The following is a 19,185-nucleotide window of genomic DNA, read 5'->3' as shown; positions in this document are numbered from 1 at the left end:
CAACAAATGAATGCAACAGTTTGACAGTCGCACAGTTTTCCCTGTGCTCTGTCAAAACATACGCTTTTAACGTTTTCAAATTTTTCCGTGTGTAGACCGTCAATCCTGCATATGTCTAAGCAAATCTGAACATGTCCTGGAATTTTGGAAAGCGAAGTTGATTATGTGTGAGTACCTGAACTTTGATAATTGACACACGATCACGTAAACAATACTGCTCTGTGTACCTGTGCAGCTTCGCAAAATAATTGTCTGAAAATAAAAAATTAAACTTTTCATTCGAGGGAAGACTTGAACCAAGGACCTCTCATTCCGTAGCTGCTCATGCTAACCACGGGACCACGGCGGTCCTGAGCTTACATTCTCCTTCATGTTGCATATCTTGCACATGGACAACTCAGTTTGTATATTTTGCTTATTTTTTTCATAGTTCCACACAATTTCTTCCTGTTTTCTCGAGTGATCTGTGTTCAGTTTTTCTAGGCCTATCCACTGTGCCAAGTTATAACTGAATCTGAGGGGTTGCGATGGGGAGGTTCCCTTGTGAGAAGACATCTGGCTGAGCCTGTAGGAACTTGTAAGAAACTCTATACAGAAGAAAGGATAAAGGGCCTGACGTCCCAGATCTCTTTTACGTTAACAGTAAAATTAACTGGTTTAAGAGAGACCAGTGCTGCTTATATCCCATCTTAATCCCCTTGTGAAAAGAACTAACTGCCTACACTGCCTTAAGGAGCCAGGGAGATTCTTCCCCCTCTCATCTCCGTTATAAAGGTTCGCAGTGTCGTTAACGTCCTCACTGGGCCACACAGGCCACACCAACACTACATTGGAAACCTGGACCTTCTAACAACCCTACCACAACAAAGGTCAAAAACTAATTATGATTGTAGTGTTGCTCACGCTGCTAAATATTGCATTTTCGGGCAACAACAAAGATACACTCCTGGAAATTGAAATAAGAACACCGTGAATTCATTGTCCCAGGAAGGGGAAACTTTATTGACACATTCCTGGGGTCAGATACATCACATGATCACACTGACAGAACCACAGGCACATAGACACAGGCAACAGAGCATGCACAATGTCGGCACTAGTACAGTGTATATCCACCTTTCGCAGCAATGCAGGCTGCTATTCTCCCATGGAGACGATCGTAGAGATGCTGGATGTAGTCCTGTGGAACGGCTTGCCATGCCATTTCCACCTGGCGCCTCAGTTGGACCAGCGTTCGTGCTGGACGTGCAGACCGCGTGAGACGACGCTTCATCCAGTCCCAAACATGCTCAATGGGGGACAGATCCGGAGATCTTGCTGGCCAGGGTAGTTGACTTACACCTTCTAGAGCACGTTGGGTGGCACGGGATACATGCGGACGTGCATTGTCCTCTTGGAACAGCAAGTTCCCTTGCCGGTCTAGGAATGGTAGAACGATGGGTTCGATGACGGTTTGGATGTACCGTGCACTATTCAGTGTCCCCTCGACGATCACCAGTGGTGTACGGCCAGTGTAGGAGATCGCTCCCCACACCATGATGCCGGGTGTTGGCCCTGTGTGCCTCGGTCGTATGCAGTCCTGATTGTGGCGCTCACCTGCACGGCGCCAAACACGCATACGACCATCATTGGCACCAAGGCAGAAGCGACTCTCATCGCTGAAGACGACACGTCTCCATTCGTCCCTCCATTCACGCCTGTCGCGACACCACTGGAGGCGGGCTGCACGATGTTGGGGCGTGAGCGGAAGACGGGCTAGCGGTGTGCGGGACCGTAGCCCAGCTTCATGGAGACGGTTGCGAATGGTCCTCGCCGATACCCCAGTAGCAACAGTGTGCCTAATTTGCTGGGAAGTGGCGGTGCGGTCCCCTACGGCACTGCGTAGGATCCTACGGTCTTGGCGTGCATCCGTGCGTCGCTGCGGTCCGGTCCCAGGTCGACGGGCACGTGCACCTTCCGGCGACCACTGGCGACAACATCGATGTACTGTGGAGACCTCACGCCCCACGTGTTGAGCAATTCGGCGGTACGTCCACCCGGCCTCCCGCATGCCCACTATACGCCCTCGCTCAAAGTCCGTCAACTGCACATACGGTTCACGTCCACGCTGTCGCGGCATGCTACCAGTGTTAAAGACTGCGATGGAGCTCCGTATGCCACGGCAAACTGGCTGACACTGACGGCGGCGGTGCACAAATGCTGCGCAGCTAGCGCCATTCGACGGCCAACACCGCGGTTCCTGGTGTGTCCGCTGTGCCGTGCGTGTGATCATTGCTTGTACAGCCCTCTCGCAGTGTCCGGATCAAGTATGGTGGGTCTGACACACCGGTGTCAATGTGTTCTTTTTTCCATTTCCAGGAGTGTATTATGTGGCAGGTGTCATTAGAGCACAGTTAATAAAGTCATTTCAAGAAATGATGACTAAACTAGGCACTCATCTTTTGGCCGGCCGAAGTGGCCGCGCGGTTCTGGCGCTGCAGTCTGGAACCGCGAGACCGCTACGGTCGCAGGTTCGAATCCTGCCTCGGGCATGGATGTGTGTGATGTCCTTAGGTTAGTTAGGTTTAACTAGTTCTAAGTTCTAGGGGACTAATGACCTCAGCAGTTGAGTCCCATAGTGCTCAGAGCCATTTGAACTCATCTTTTCGTGTTTCCCACGCTGGTCCCGTTGTGAACTCATGGCTCAATCGTCGAAAATCTAGGTAGTGATGATTCCAAGCTCGGATGCAAAGAGGCCTAGGTGTTATTCTGCGATATTTAAAAGTTTTATAGACGTGTTTCATAAACTATTCTTGAAGATTAAACTTTTGCAAGTTAGCACAATGGTGATGTAAAAAAGTAATCAGCACTCCGAATTTTTAAGTTACACTTCTTTTTTATTACTTTTATTGCAATATCACGTAACTCACAAAACATCACTTCACAATATAAAACATACTTGAAAATTTCTTCCTCACTGTTAAAATTCACATTTTTAAATTAACTACAATTTGCGTCTTTCCAACATGACGTCCAAGACTTGCCTCTTTAATAACCGCTTACGCACCCAAAAATCAGAGTTACAAGTACGTCAAAGATAATAGTGACAAAAGAAAGAATTCACATAAGAATGATATCATTGCAATATAAACATATCGATGTATCAAAGTACCTCTACATTAATGAAATAAAATCTGAATGTTGTCTCAGAAATATGTTAACTACTGTACAGAAATACAGTAGAATATTGCTGGTATCGAGAGGTTCAGGTGAGCTGCATCAAAGTACCTCTACATTAATGAAATCAAATCTGAATGTTGTCTCAGAAATATGTTAACTACTTTACAGAAATACAGTAGAATATTGCTGGTATCGAGAGGTTGAGGTGAGCTCCCGTAATGGTTACATAATTCAAGTTCCATTACAACCTATGCCGGGACACGACGCTGTGCCGTCTATCTCCTCACTCAAATATGCTACTATGGCTAATTTCGAGATCGTCGCAATTTCTTTTATTCTTCAGAATTAACTGATGAAGAGAAGGAACCAAGATCTGATAAGAGGGGATGTACACTTGAACAGATCGGCGTCTATTTAGTTACTTCCTCTTTTTCATTTTTCGCAGCGCATCCTCTAATTCCGTCATCTTTATTCTGTCTAGAGATCTCCCTTTCCAAGTACTCAATATTCCGTTACAAAAGACAATTAGTTGGATTCAGATCTCGGCCAACACAATGTTTCGAACTGTCAAGAAGTATCGCAATTGGGCACAATTTGCTTCTTCAGTATTGTACACTAATGGCCATAAATAATCGGTTGGCAGATAAGATACGCACCCGAGCAGAATCTCCTTCGCAGTTTGCACACACATACGAGGTTTGTCCGGAAAATACGTATAAAAGTTGAATAATAACTTTAGTTTACAATTATTCAGGTATTACAATATGGTCTCCTTCAAAGTACTCGCCCTGAGACGCGATACACTTCTGCCAATGCCGTTTCCACTGTTGATAACATTGCTGAAAGTCTTCAGTTGTGATGTTCAGTTGCTGTGTCGTTTCCGCCTTGATGGCTTCCACATCTCCCAAGTGCTGCCCCCGAAGCACCATTTAGCATTTCGGTAACATGAAGAAGTCACACGGGGCTAAATCGGGTGAATAAGGCGGGTGGTCTGTCACGGTGATTGAGCTTCGGGCCAAAAACTCGCGCACAACTAGCGACGTGTGAGCGGGCGCATTGTCGAGATGAAGGATCCACCTGCCCTCTTTTGCCAACTCCGGTCGAACTCGGGCCACACGAGCTCTGAGACGTGTCAGAACTTCAACGTAAAAATTTCCGTTCACTCTGTGGCCGGGAGGGACAAATTCCTTGTGAACAATGCCCCTAGTATCAAAGAAAACAATCAACATTGTCTTCACATTGGACCTTGATTTTCGCGACTTTTTTGTTCTCGGTTGTCCTGCTAGTTTCCATTCCTTGCTGTGAGATTTGAGCTCCACATCGAATTCGTAAAACCAGGACTCGTCTCCAGTGATGACTCGGTTGAGAAAGTCCCCTCGTTCCTCTGCTTCCAACCAATCCTCACAGCACTAAACCCTCTTTGCTTTCTGTTCTGGCGTCAAGAGCTTCGGTACGATTTTCGCACACAATTTCAAGTTTTTGCATCAGGATTTCGTGAACGATTGTTTTGGGAACTAACAGCTCGTGAGCAATCATTCTGACTGTCAATCTACGGTCTTTAGGAACACAAGCCCGAATTCGTCCAACATTTGCATCGGAACTCGATGTCGACGGGCGTCCTGGGCGAGGGTCATCGTTCACTTCTTCTCGGCCATCCCGGAACCTTTTTAACCACTTGTTCACGGTTGGTTCCTTCAGAGAATTGTCTCAATAAACCTGTTTCAAACACTCAAAAATCTCACGGCCTTTCTTGCCTAGCTTTGCAAGAAACTTGATGTTGACGCGCTGTTCCTCAATCAGAGAGAGCTCCATGCCGACGGCAGGTGAAAAAGGGTAACTGTCAGCAAGCTGCCGCACGCTCCCACCTTCACGCAGAGTGCTCTGGCTCGAACTGAGCGTTGATGGGATTGATTACAGCTGTAGTCCCACCTGGCGGTGACTGCAACTTGTAACATAAAGACTTGAAATGTCCCCTTAGAAAAATTAATGAATTACTGTGCTGATAAACCCCTTGCATTATTTGATTCTCAAACAGCTGAGCAGAACTGAACGTACTCAGACATTTCGCTCTTTACCTATTCTGATCAACACTAAACTGACACACAATATTTTTAGCGCAACGCAATCTGACTTTGAAAAATCCCTACAAAAGAATGGCCCTGACTAACAATAAGCTATACCTTTCATGAATCACTTACCTCACAAAAATCTTCGTTACTCGAACTACTGCAATACAGCGAGCGCCACTACTGCCAGCTAAATAAAAGATTCTAACTACTGAAGGGACTAACTACTGATAGGCGTAGTTAGCACAATGAAAGATTTTGATAGAGAACAAACAATGTATTTACCTTAATAGTGTTCAAAAGTCATAATATGTATAGCAGTTCATGACATCCAATCTTACAAATTTACTGTTTCTGATGGACACACGTCTAGATCATCCGCTCTCAAAACTCCACCATTTCTCTCCCCACATCCATCACTGCTGGCGGCTCACCTCCAACTGCGCAACGCTACGCGCTGTTAACAGCCAACTGCCCAACACTACAATAGCAAATTCCAACAATGCCACCCAGCCACAGACTGAACACAGCACAGCCAGTAGAGATGGGCAAACTCAAACACGCAACTGTTTCGAAACAAATGAAACAGTACAATGTAATGTTTCTATACGTTATTTCGAAACAGTGAAACAGTCTGTGTTTTGTAATCTAATAAACCTACACATTTTATCATCTTGAATGTCTACTGTATAAGTATGTCCATATAAACACAAATGAGGTGCGAGAGTGTTAATCATATCGCAGAAAGTATGAATCTATCACTTAGGCGTCTTGGCAATTTCGTATTTCATGCAGCTAATGCGCTGCTTTCGTCTCGTGTGAGTTTCATAGTTTTCAATTGGCTGAGGACAGCCATAGCTGAAGACAGAAGAACCACCACGAACGGAACTGGAGGTGGGTGCAAACTGCAGAAACAACAGATATGCTACTGGGATTCCCACATTTCGTTAGTGTGGGTAATATACCCATCCTGCTAATTTCCATGCACACAAAGGGAATCGTTGTGGATAATAGGCACAGTGACTATAAACTCACAAATAATTCGAATAAATAACATAATATAACAGAAAAAATTTTGTCTTTCAAGGTGTTTGAACCGTTACTATAAATTCACCATGCTTCCCAGCCCTTCCCGTTCACCATTACACTATCAGTGATACGTCGAACAGATTGCTTGCAATTATACCTACATCAGATTTATGTATATGTTTAATAACTGTCACTCTACGCCTTTTTTTATTCAAAATGTTGTAGGCTTACTTGCGTTTCTTAATATGATTATTGTACATGAACAGAGAAGCGTATGTTATAAAAAAAGTATAACTTAATTGAATGATTTTCACATATTTATTATTTTGAATGTGAATAGTATGCGTTGTTTTATTGTTTGGTTAGAGTTTATGAAGCAGATGTTACGCTATTTCGGAATAGGACAGTCAGCTAGAAACGAAGTTTTATTTTAGGATATCTTAAGCTTCATGCTATTGCTTCTCAAAAAGATTTCGACACCCTTGAAAGTGTTTCACGAAGTGGTATGTTGTGTTTCAGTCCGACACAGAGCGGAATGAAACATCACTGTTTCGATACAATTAGTCCGTTCCAAGCACAGGTGGACTGAAACAGCCTTATTTTGAAACAAAGACACAGTTTCTGTGTCTGGCTCGAGATCGAATCTGGTCCGGTTATCCGAGACAGGGGCGGAATGAAACGCCACTGTTTCGAAACAGTGAACCACAGCCGTTCCGAAACACTGAAACAGTTCCAGATATCGATACACTGTATCGAAACATAGAAAGAGTGGCCAAGTCTAACAGCGAGTGATTTTCATACAGAGCGCCACGTGGCGGTGGCGTTACCAATATAAGAACCTAAACAGCCTACTTACAAGACATTATTCAACTTTTATACGTATATTACTGATCTTTCTCTTTGCTCGCAGTCGCCACCTCAGCCCCTGGCCGCAGGGGGAGCGGTGTGACGACTTCGTCTCCCACTATGCAGCACCCTTTCGTCAGCAGGACGAGGCGAGCAAGCAGCGGCGGCAGTAGCAGCTCGCTCACCTGCTGGGAGCGCGCGGCCATCTGGTTCTCGACCAGCGCCCTGGCGGGCTGGCCTCGCAGGAAGTCGAGCATCTCGTGGGAGGACGCCCCCGCCGGCAGGCCCATGTGCCGCGCCAGCCGCCACGAGCGGTCCGCCACCGGGCTGTTGAGCGCCGCCGCGAACGTGACGCCACTCTGGCAGATCACCTTGTGGAACAGGCCTGCGCACACGCGGCAAGTCCCACCTCAGTGTGTCGGCGAAATTTCAACGATAGCACTCTTTAGCAAGAAGGTAGCAGAAAAATAAATATTAAAAGAAGATAAAACATACTGGGCTATTACAAATGATTGAAGCGATTTCATAAATTCACTGTAGCTCCATTCATTGACATATGGTCACGACACACTACAGATACGTAGAAAAACTCATGAAGTTTTGATCGGCTGAAGCCGCACTTCAGGTTTCTGCCGCCAGAGCGCTCGAGAGCGCAGTGAGACAAAATGGCGACAAGGGCCGAGAAAGCGTATGTCGTGCTTGAAATGCACTCACATCAGTCAGTCATTAACAGTGCAACGACACTTCAGGACGAAGTTCAACAAAGATCCACCAACTGCTAACTCCATTCGGCGATGGTATGCGCAGTTTAAAGCTTCTGGATGCCTCTGTAAGGGGAAATCAACGGATCGGCCTGCAGTGAGTGAAGAAACGGTTGAACGCGTGCGGGCAAGTTTCACGCGTAGCCCGCGGAAGTCGACGAATAAAGCAAGCAGGGAGCTAAACGTACCACAGCCGACAGTTTGGAAAATCTTAAGGAAAAGGCTAAAGCAGAAGCCTTACAGTTTACAATTGCTACAAGCCCTGACACCCGATGACAAAGTCAAACGCTTTGAATTTTCGGCGCGGTTGCAACAGCTCATGGAAGAGGATGCGTTCAGTGCGAAACTTGTTTTCAGTGATCATGCAACATTTTTTCTTAATGGTGAAGTGAACAGACACAAAGCACGCATTCGTGCAGCAAATTCGCAATTCACCAAAAGTTAACGTGTTTTGTGCAATCTCACGGTTTAAAGTTTACGGCCCCTTTTTCTTCTGCGAAAAAAACGTTACAGGACACGTGTATCTGGACATGCTGGAAAATTGGCTCATGCCACAAATGGAGACCGACAGCGCCGACTTCATCTTTCAACAGGATGGTGCTCCACCGCACTTCCATCATGATGTTCGGCATTTCTTAAACAGGAGATTGGAAAACCGATGGATCAGTCGTGGTGGAGATCATGATCAGCAATTCATGTCATGGCCTCCACGCTCTCTCGACTTAACCCCATGCGATTTCTTTCTGTGGGGTTATGTGAAAGAGTCAGTGTTTAAACCTCCTCTACCAAAAAACCTGCCAGAACTGCGAGCTCGCATCGACGATGCTTTCGAACTCATTGATGGGGACATGCTGCGCCGAGTGTGGGAGGAACTTGATTATCGGCTTGATGTCTGCCGAATCACTAAAGGGGCACATATCGAACATTTGTGAATGCCTAAAAAAACTTTTTGAGTTTTTGTATGTGTGTGCAAAGCATTGTGAAAATATCTCAAATAATAAAGTTATTGTAGAGCTGTGAAATCGCTTCAATCATTTGTAATAACCCTGTATTTATTGATTGGCGACTCCATGGAGTGTTCTGTGCACCACGACCAGATAATGGATATAATTGGAAGGAGAGACAGCATTGGTCGTATTTTTTTTTTTTGTTTTATTATCCGCAAAATCGATTTTCGGTCACTTAGTGACCATCCTCAGTGGTAGAAGTTAAAAATTTCACATAACGATCAGAGAGTATAAAACAAAATCACAACAGCACCTGCGTATGAACATAACAGTTGGTAGGAACATACCTGTAGTATACAATTAAAATTGGTAGGCACTGGTATCAACAAGCTTAGATTGATCATATAAACTGAGGCCGCTGTGTACATGCACTTGTTCAGCAGACCTCGGTGTGACAGGGCTTGGAACGCCCTCTATGTGACACGTGTCACGTGAAGACTTAATATTACTGGTTTTGCGAGATATTAACACAAAATAAATCTTGTGCATTTGTGAATCGTGAAGTAATTCAAATTTAAAATGTACGTAAAACACATAGCAGACGAAGGGGGAAGGAAACATCTAAAATACATTGGCGTATTGTTTTTAAAAAAACAAACTTACAAAACATAAAACAGATCGATAATAAGTTCGTACTATTAATATTTTTTATATATTTGACTCCTTAGTCTTAACGTAACATTTTACGTAAATCACGAACGTTGAACTTCTAACTTCCCACGCCAGATGCTGGGTATTATGTTTTTTAAAAACCTGAGTTATACCTCATTTCATGTTATTCATATATTATTCTTTTTCATTGTCTTTTTATCTTTTACCTGTCCTGCACTCTCACAAATTGTATATTACAGATATGTTCCTACCAACTGTTATGTTCATACGCAAGTGTAGTTGTGATTTTCTGTTTTATACTCTCTGATCGTTATGTGAAATTTTTAACTTCTAGCACTGAGAATGGTCACTAAGTGACCGAAAATCGATTTTGCGGATAGTAAAACAAAAAAATACGACCAATGCTGTTACTCCTTCCAAACATATTTATGCTCTTCATATTAGCAACAAATGATTTAATATCTGTAAAATTATACTAAGAACTGTACAGAGTTATTCATACAATGAGGCGCTAAAGAAACTGGTATAGGCATGCTCATTTAAATTCAGAGATATGTAAACAGGTAAAATACGGCACTGCGGTCGGAAATGTCTATATAAGACGACAAGCGTCTGGCGCAGTTGTTAGGTCGGTTACTGGTGTTACAATAGCAGGTTATCAAGATTTAAGTGGGTTTGAACGTGTTCTTAAGGTCGGCGCACGAGTGATGGGACACAGCCTCTTCTAGCCAGCGATGAAATGGGGATTTCCTCGTTCGACCATTTCACGAGTGTACCGTGAATATGAGGAATCCGGCGAAACATCAAATCACCGACATCACTGCGGCTGGAAAAAAATCGTGCAAGAATGGGACCAACGACGACTGAAGAGAATCGTTCAACGTGACGTAAGTGCAACCCTTTCGCAAATTGCTGCAGATTTCAATGGTATGCCAGCAACAAGTGTCAGCGTCCGAACCATTCAATGAAACATCATCGATATGGGCTTTCGGAGTCGAAGGCCCTTGATGACTGCACGACACAAAGCTTTATTTATTTATTTAACCTGGCGAGATTAGGGCCATCAGGCCCTCTCTTACATCTAACCAGGCATTCTACTTATTTTACATTCATATGTTTTAGTAGGCATGTTAAACTACATCTAGTACAAAAAGTGAAATAAACAATTAGAAAGGTACACCTGGAAAAATACATACACATAGAGTTTATATTTGTAGATCACAAGTACTGTTATAATTAGACATTATTGAAGAGACAGATTTTAGACAGGAGTGCTGGCAGCAGGGAGTATGAGGGAGACTCATGGTGAAGGGAGGAGAAGAATAGAGAGACATGATGAAACATAATTAGGGAAATATAAAGGAAAAGAAGATTGCGTGGCTAATAGAGATAGATGAAGAGGAAGGCATCTCAGGAGCAAGATAGGAGACGCTAGCTTTGCTATTTGACAGATGAGAGGATTGGCCTTGTACATTAATTTTGTGGAGAACTTTATGAGGATGATAGTAGGAAATGCTTCAACTTCTTCTTAAAAGCAGCAGGAGATTGAATTTTGCGGAAGGTAAGGGGCAGTTTGTTCCAGAGGCGGACAGCGGCAACTGAGAAGGAGTTTGCAAAAGTTTTTTTTTTGTGAGCGGGCACAGTTAGGATACCAAATAAGAGTGACCTCGTGTTTCGATTATGATGGCATGACAGGTTTTTAATCTCTGAAGCAAGGTACTGGGGTGCTTGCGCGATGAGGAGTCGGTGAAGTAGACATAGAGTGTGGTAGTCACGCAATTTGTCCGGCCGCAGCCGCCCTAGCTCGGAGTATGAAGCACTAACATGATCATATTGGCGAATGTTGCAGGTGTAACGCACACAGGCATTCACGGTTAGTTCTAGCCGTCTTTTGCTTTCACTACTCATGCCTTGTTGAATCACATCACAATAGTGCAGGTTCGGTAGAACGAGTGCTTGCACGAGCTGGCGTTTCAAGTCCTGTGGAAATATGTTCCGAAACATTTTGAGAGCATAGAGACAAGCAGACGTCTTTCGGCACACTGCGACTGTATTCTCCGCCCAGTTGAGATGCTCATCCAATGTTACACCCAAGTTCTTCACTGTTTTCTGATATGGTATTGGAGTACCGTCGAGCAGAATAGGAGGTAGCCGTTCGCGGAAATCTGAAATTATTAATTTCTGATGGGCTATTAAGATTACTTGCGTCTTTTTTAAATTTAGTTTAAGCCCTAGGTTTTTCGCCCATGTCACTACTGAAGACAGATCATTCATCTGAGCGATTGCAGTGTTTACATCTTCGGGTCTGACGCTTAGGTAGAGCTGGAGGTTGTCGGCATAGAAATGATATTTACAGGAGGAGAGAACCGACGAAATATCGTTGACATATAAAGAAAACAAAAGTGGTCCTAAGACTGATCCTTGTGGCACTCCCGAGGAAACATGTTTCCAGGAAGATTTTTCATTTACGCAGACAACACATTGCTGTCTGTCTTCTAGGTAGCTTTCAAACCATCTCATTGCACTATCAGAGAAATTAAGCTGTTGCATTTTTCTGAGCAATATGTCAAAGTTAACAGTGTCAAAAGCTTTGCTGAAGTCCAGTAGCGTCAATATTGTTGCCTTTCGATTGTCGATGGCATATTTCAGGTCATCAGTTACTTTAATTAGAGCAGTGATTGTGCTGTGATGTTTACGGAAACCGGATTGAAATTTGTCATTTAGGCTGAATTCATGCAAGTGTTCAGTAATTTGGTCATGAACAATACAGGGTGATTCAAAAAGAAAACCACAACTTTAGGAATTTAAAACTCTGCAACGACAAAAGGCAGAGCTAAGCACTATCTGTCGGCGAATTAAGGGAGCTATAAAGTTTCATTTAGTTGTACATTTGCTCGCTTGAGGCGCTGTTGACTAGGCGTCAGCGTCAGTTGATGCTAAGATGGCGACCGCTCAACAGAAAGCTTTTTGTGTTATTGAGTACGGCAGAAGTGAATCGACGACAGTTGTTCAGCGTGCATTTCGAACGAAGTATGGTGTTAAACCTCCTGATAGGTGATGTATTAAACGTTGGTATAAACAGTTTACGGAGAATGGGTGTTTGTGCAAAGGGAACGTCAACTACCTGAGGCGATGGATCGGCCGCCAGGCAGCCCGTGACAGAGCACTTCATCACTGGCCTCCAAGAAGCCCTGATCTTACCCCCTGCGATTTTTTCTTATGGGGGGTATGTTAAGGATATGGTGTTTCGGCCACCTCTCCCAGCCACCATTGATGATTTGAAATGAGAAATAACAGCAGCTATCCAAACTGTTACGCCTGATATGCTACAGAGAGTGTGGAACGAGTTGGAGTATCGGGTGTCTGGAGGGGGCCATATTGAACATCTCTGAACTTGTTTTTGAGTGAAAAAAAACCTGTTTAAATACTCTTTGTAATGATGTATAACAGAAGGTTATATTATGTTTCTTTCATTAAATACACATTTTTAAAGTTGTGGTATTCTTTTTGAATCACCCTGTATATTCAAGTGCTTTGGAAACAGCAGGCAGTATGCTAATTGGTCGGTAATCACTAGGCAGTTGCGGGTTTTCGATCTTAGGGATGGGTCGAATTATGCTTCTTTTCCATGCAGTGCTTTTTAGTGCTTTACGCCTCGTCTGGGGACGTCGACACCAACACTGGTCTGTCGATGCCTGGAAACATTTTGCCTGGTCGGCGAATCTCGCTTCGCATTGTATCCAGCGGTTGGACGTGTACGAGTATGGAAATAGCCTCATGAATCCAGGGCCCCTACATGTCAGCAGTGGACTGTTGAAGTTGGCGGAAGTTCTGCAGTGGTGTGGGCCGTGTGCAGTCGGAGTTATATCGGACCCGTGGTACATCTAGATACGACTCTGACAGGTGACATGCATATAAGCATCTCGTCTCACCACCTGCATCCTTTCACGTCCATTGTGCATTCCGACGGAGTTTGACAATTCCAGCAGGACAATGCGACACCCCACACGTTCAGAATTGCTACAGAGTGGCTCCAGGAACACTCATCTGAGTTTAAACATTTCTGCTGGCCGCCAAACTGCGCAGACATGAAGATTATTGAGCATATCTGGGATAACTTGCAACATGCAGTTCTCGTAGTCTTGCGGATTTATGGACAGCCCTGCAGGATTCATGGTGTCAGTTCCCTCCAGCACTACTTCAGACATTTGTCGAATTCATGCCACGTCATGTTGCGGCACGTCTGGTGCTCACGGGGGCCCTACATGATATTAGGCAGGAGTACCAGTTTCTTTGGCTCTTCAATGTAGGAATATTAATAATAATTTCTTCTGGGTCAGTGGCCTGGTGCAGGTCTTCCTACTGGACATCACTTAGGCGACTTGCTCGTCCCTAACCTGTCACATTTATCCAATTCGGGAAAGGGGACCTACAGTATACTGTGGGATCTTAACCACAAAATTTCTGACGACTCCTCACAGCGTTGACCAGAGAAGGCTAGGTTATAACGAAGGCTGAAGAACCTGTCCTCCAACCGAGATTAGATCCAACGACCTCTCCATTTACAGGCATCTACTTTAAAGTTTTTTTTTTTTTAATGGAACTTTCCATGAATCAGCCAATCTCTTTTCTTCCTCACTGCTTACAATTCAGGACTTCGTCTTCAGTGTGATGCTACGTGAAAGGCCAAGATGAGCGTGGGGAGGGGGAGGAGTTAACGTATACGCTGCGTAAATACTTTGTGAAGAGCATATGGTACCTGGATGTGCGTTTGAGAGCGTTGTGAGCATTTTGTGGGTACCACCAGAAATCGAGCTCCTCTTTCTCCTCTTTATCGAAGACATAGTCGATTGCCATTCCCTTGAGCCATGTCAGTACATGACGTTTTTCAGGGAGAAAGCAACAGTCATTCGGACAGAGGAGAGTCCGAGGTTGGGTCACACCAGCTGTGAAGCAGAAGTAACAAGATAAAATCTTCTGTGACAATCGCCAAACGCCAGACAACTACACACATTGTAATGAATTTCATCGGTATCCAGAGGGCGATAGCCATGGCGGAGGGGGAAGTCCATTAATCCAGTAGTATGGAGCCGGCGTCTCATCACATATTTTTTCTTGGTCGCTTGATACCACATCGCGCGCCCGTTAGTGGGTAGAAAGTGGCGGTGTATCGTTCCCCACATGTGGGCAATGGGCTGTTGGGTACTTTGTTTCTACCACGTTATGCGGAGTCGGCCACAGAAGGGTGGTGTAAAAAGCTGTTGTCTTCAGTGGGCGTGTTGCAGGGAGATCTGAGATGGCGTAACTGTGCTCAAGAATCAGTGTCGATACATGGGAGAGCTCTGTTGCGATGTGCATGATCGACTCCCGGGGGTCATGAGGGACCACCCCTTAGAGAGGCATGTTGACTGTTCCATAGTTTCCACATATTGCTCCCATAGAGGGAAACTGCCCACGCCAAAACGTTAACCAGTCCCAGCTCTCGATCATGAAGGGGCAGGGTGAGTGTCATAATGTACTTTAAATAAGTGTCTTGTGGATAAGAAATAACCGAAGGCCACCTGATTCGGTTTTGGTGGCATGTACAGGTCCTGGTTACAGGTCCTGGTTGGTTGATCGTTGGAGTTAAAGGGAACAAACTGTGAAGTCACCAGCTCCTTCATCTTAAACATATCAAATCAGGAATAATCCTTAGAAGAACGATACAAAAGGCAAATTCTGGAAAGCTCTATTGTAAGCAAACTACAATAAGACAGAGACATAATCAAGGCGAAGTAGGAGGGCAATGAAAGATTATAAGGTGGGCGAGCTGCTCTGCCCAGAATGCAGTTGGAGAACCCCACGGCATGGGATACGGTGGGATATGCACCTTCTTCACCCGCCAGCACCACCTCATCGTCCGTTACCCCAAGAAAATGAGCAGCACAGACAAGATGATAAAATTTTAGGAAAGATAAAACATTAAAAACGGTAAATATAACAAATATGAAGAAGAAAATGTTGGGAAGGATAGGGGCCAGGCCAGACTGCTGACAAAGGGCTGTCGTGGGTCCCCTGGGCCAGAGCAGGCGAGGAGTGCCGTTCCAAGCCCTCAGACAGTCAATGAGTCCAAAGCGTCTCACATCACAGAGACAAACAGAAATCATCTTCATGGGTGAAATGTAAAACCAGGTCAGCCACTTTGGCGTTGTCCACTAGCACCCGAGGTAGCATGTGAAGAAGCTTAAGAGATCGCCGCAAAATAGCCAGATTTGAGCAGTGTGGTAGGATGTAGGCCACCATCAGGTGGGTCCTCACATCAGAGAATGCGGCCATGGGTTTTCCAACTGTGGCTAATGTATAGCCAACAAGGAACAGTGGATTCCCTGTGGGAGGCGCAGGGGGAAGACTGCCACGTGGTCACAATCTCTTTTATTGCCTTCAGCTTATCTGGGGAGTCCAGGGTGGGCCATTCCGGGTTCCAGACCTCCAGCAACCGATGGCATTTGTGCCAAGTTTATTTTCGAGGCTTATTATGTGTTTGTAGACAGGCATGCGGTGGCGGCGTTGACGATACACACGTCGACGAGGCATAGTGCTTCAATGCTGTTGCAGATAAAGCTCACAGCGGAATGATTCCGCTGGCGTGCACTGCCCGCTTATATAGGGAGCGAACGACCTTGGTTACATAAGGCCGCTGATAAGGGACTTAGACTCTGCAGGCGAACTGGTGTAGCGTCAGACATTAACTGGGGAGCGTACATCGCGAACCCCCATTTCCAAAATCGGTTGTCAAATTTGACAAGTGATCAGCTCGTTCATTTCTTGAAATCACAACAGAGATGTCTGGCTGTCTAGCTTGATTGAGATCACAAAGAAGATCCTGGATAGCCATTGATGATGGGTGATGAAGGTAGCACTGGCCTATAACCAGAAGGCTCCTCAGGGAGTCGATGCAGGTTAGAAGCAAGAACAAGCACGGCTAAGAGCTTGTTTGATGGCCACCAATTCAGCAGTGAAGACACTGCATCCATTCAGAAAGCAGCACAGTTTACTGCACCTTGCATGTGCATGTGCAAAATGGGTTCACCCAACAACCATTGGGCCATCAGTGTATACTACTTCCCAACCTCGAAATGCATCAAGGACAGCCAGAAATACATGGCAAAACACCATTGGGTCAACTGAACCTTTTGATCCAAAGGATAAATCGAGACAGATCAGAGGTTGGGATACATGCCATAGGGAAATACGTGGTTGCTCCCTGACAAGAGGCGATAGTGGGTAGTCTAACTGCAATTGTACCATAGTTCTGAGTATCTATTGTGGGAGATGGATTTCCCTATTAGGAAAAAGCACACAGTACTTCGGATGTTAAGGGGAGCTGTGATTGTGTATACCGTAACTGGGTAGCTGTTGGTGTGCCTGATCTATTGTCGAGCAACTCTGCCTCTAAGTAGGCCATTCGCAGGGCTAGTTTGAAAGGCTCCTGTTACAAGTCGGACCCCACAGTGGTTTACTGCGTCCAGCGATTGCAATGCTGAGGGTGCTGCTGAACCATATGCAAGGCTCCCATAATCAAGATGGGATGGTATCATCGATTTGTATAGTTGCAGAAGGGTACAGCAGTCTGCAGTTCAGCTAGTGGTACTGAGGCATCAAAGTGTGCCAAGATGTAGCCAGCACCTTTGCTTAAGTGAAGATCAGGAACCCATGTCAGCCAGGAACCAGAGACCAGTTCCAAAAAGTGATAAGTCTATACCACGTTGAGTGATTGGACTTCGACGTAAAGTTGTGGTTGTTGAAGAACAATATGATGGCATCAGAAATGTATGACACGAGTCTTGGCGGCAGAAAACTGCAAGTCAAGGTTTAGGGCCCACGACTGCGCCTTTCAAATAGGGCCCTGCAGTTGATGTTCAGCTACACCCACACTAGTGCAAGCAAAAGTCGATGGCATACAAAGGGGGTGATAATGAAGGCCCCACAGCTTCTGCTAGACTGTTGATGGCCACTGGAAAGAGAGGAACACGCAATACAGAGCCCTGGCCATTCTCTTGGGTATGGGGGTTCTGTGGAAAGCACCAACTCGAACTCGGAAAGTACAGTGTGACAAGACGTTCTGGACAAAAATCGGAAGCAGGCCCTGGAGAAACCACTCATGTAAGGTAGCGAAGATGTGGTGTCCCCATGTTCTGTCATAAACCTTCAGGATATCGAAGAAGAAAGCAATAAGGTGTTGAAGTTCGTCAAAAACTGTTCTGATGACAGACTCCAGCCAAACCTAACTATCAACAGTGGAACAGCCTTGGAGAAAACTGCATGGGGACAAAGGCAGAAGACCCCAAGGGTTAAGAAACCAACACAGCTGATGGCTCACCATGCACTTGAGCAACTTACACAAAGCACGGGTCAGACTAATTGGGCAATAGGCATCCATCTCTACGGAATGCTTACCCTGTTTCAGTACCAGGGCGATGATGCTTTCCCGCCATTGAAAAGGGAACTCACCTTCGCTCCAGATACAGCTGAAGATGGTAAGGAGATGACGCTGACAATCCACTGATAGGCGTTTGAGCATTTGGTTGTGGATGTGGTCTGGCGCTGGGGCTGTATCAGGACAAAGAGCTAGGGCACTGAAGGTGTCCATTCACTTAATGGAGCATTGTAGGACTCCAGGTACTGTGTAACGGAAGATAAAGTACAATCACTCCATCCACTATTTAAGGACAGGAGAGGCAAGCTGATAACTCTCCAACGCAGAGGCTCAAGCATAAAGCAGAGCAAAATGTTTGGCGACAGCATCTGGGACAGTGAAAACAGCACCGTTCAAGGAAACACCAAGTACACCTGTTGAAAACTCGTATCCATAGAGGTGTCGATCTTCATCCAAACCTGTGAAGGATGCGTATGTTATCCATTGGTCGAAAATACCATTCCAAGCATTCTTGCTTACATCATATTATTAAGTGGTGGACCCAGGCATGGAGCTGTATAAAGACAATGAGGTTATAGATTGATTGATGCCGATTATGGTGTTGGAGAGCCTGCCTATGATCACTGATGGCCTCTGTGATTTTCGAGGTCCACCAAGGGGACCCAAAGAATAGGGGATTTCTAAGACAGCTGCTGATAGAATGGCTACTGTTCCATTATTACAGCCTTGTCAATGCCTCCATTTAACGGGGAGCTCAGAACGACAATGGAGGTGAAAGCATTCCAGATGGGATTGTGGAGAACCCATCTAGGCTGGCGTTCATGGGAGTGACACTAAGGGAGTTTACAGGAAGACGGGGAAGTGGTCACTCCAGGCAGGTCATAGTGGGCCTTCCAGGGGATGGATGCGAGAAGAAAATAGATAGATCGATGGCTGAGTAAGTTCCATGTGCCACACTGAAGTGTGCGGAGGCACCAGTATTCAACAGACAGAGGTCGAGATCCTGCAAGTACATTTTCGATGTTTTTACCACGGCCAGTGATCATAGTTCCACCCTACAAATGAGATATGGGTGCTGAAGTCGCACAAAATTAGCAAAGGTAGGGGGAGCTGAGAAACCAATGCAGACAATGTGTTATGAGGCACTCCACCATCAGGAGGGAGATAACACTACAGATGACAAAATCCTGAAATGTCCATATCCAAACAGCCACAGCCTCCATAGTTTTTTGTTGTGATGCCTCGTGTAAGTAGGAGAAAGGCGCACCATCACGTTTCCGATTATGATA

General features: G+C 45.2%; 1 protein-coding gene across 1 annotated transcript in view; it reads right to left on the bottom strand.

The window, feature by feature from the left end:
- LOC126484718 (juvenile hormone esterase-like) overlaps positions 1-19,185 on the bottom strand; it is a 362,359-nt gene that overhangs the window by 106,475 nt on the left and 236,699 nt on the right. Inside the window, exon 5 of the mRNA XM_050108314.1 lies at positions 7,286-7,485. Coding sequence (XP_049964271.1) covers positions 7,286-7,485 — 200 coding nt within the window. The remainder of the gene's footprint in view (positions 1-7,285; positions 7,486-19,185) is intronic.

This window comes from Schistocerca serialis, chromosome 6, assembly GCF_023864345.2.
Source record: "Schistocerca serialis cubense isolate TAMUIC-IGC-003099 chromosome 6, iqSchSeri2.2, whole genome shotgun sequence".
Classification (NCBI taxonomy): Eukaryota; Metazoa; Arthropoda; class Insecta; order Orthoptera; family Acrididae; genus Schistocerca; species Schistocerca serialis.
The sequence above is the reverse complement of the archived record's forward strand: the minus strand, read 5'-3'. Positions and strand labels throughout refer to the sequence as shown.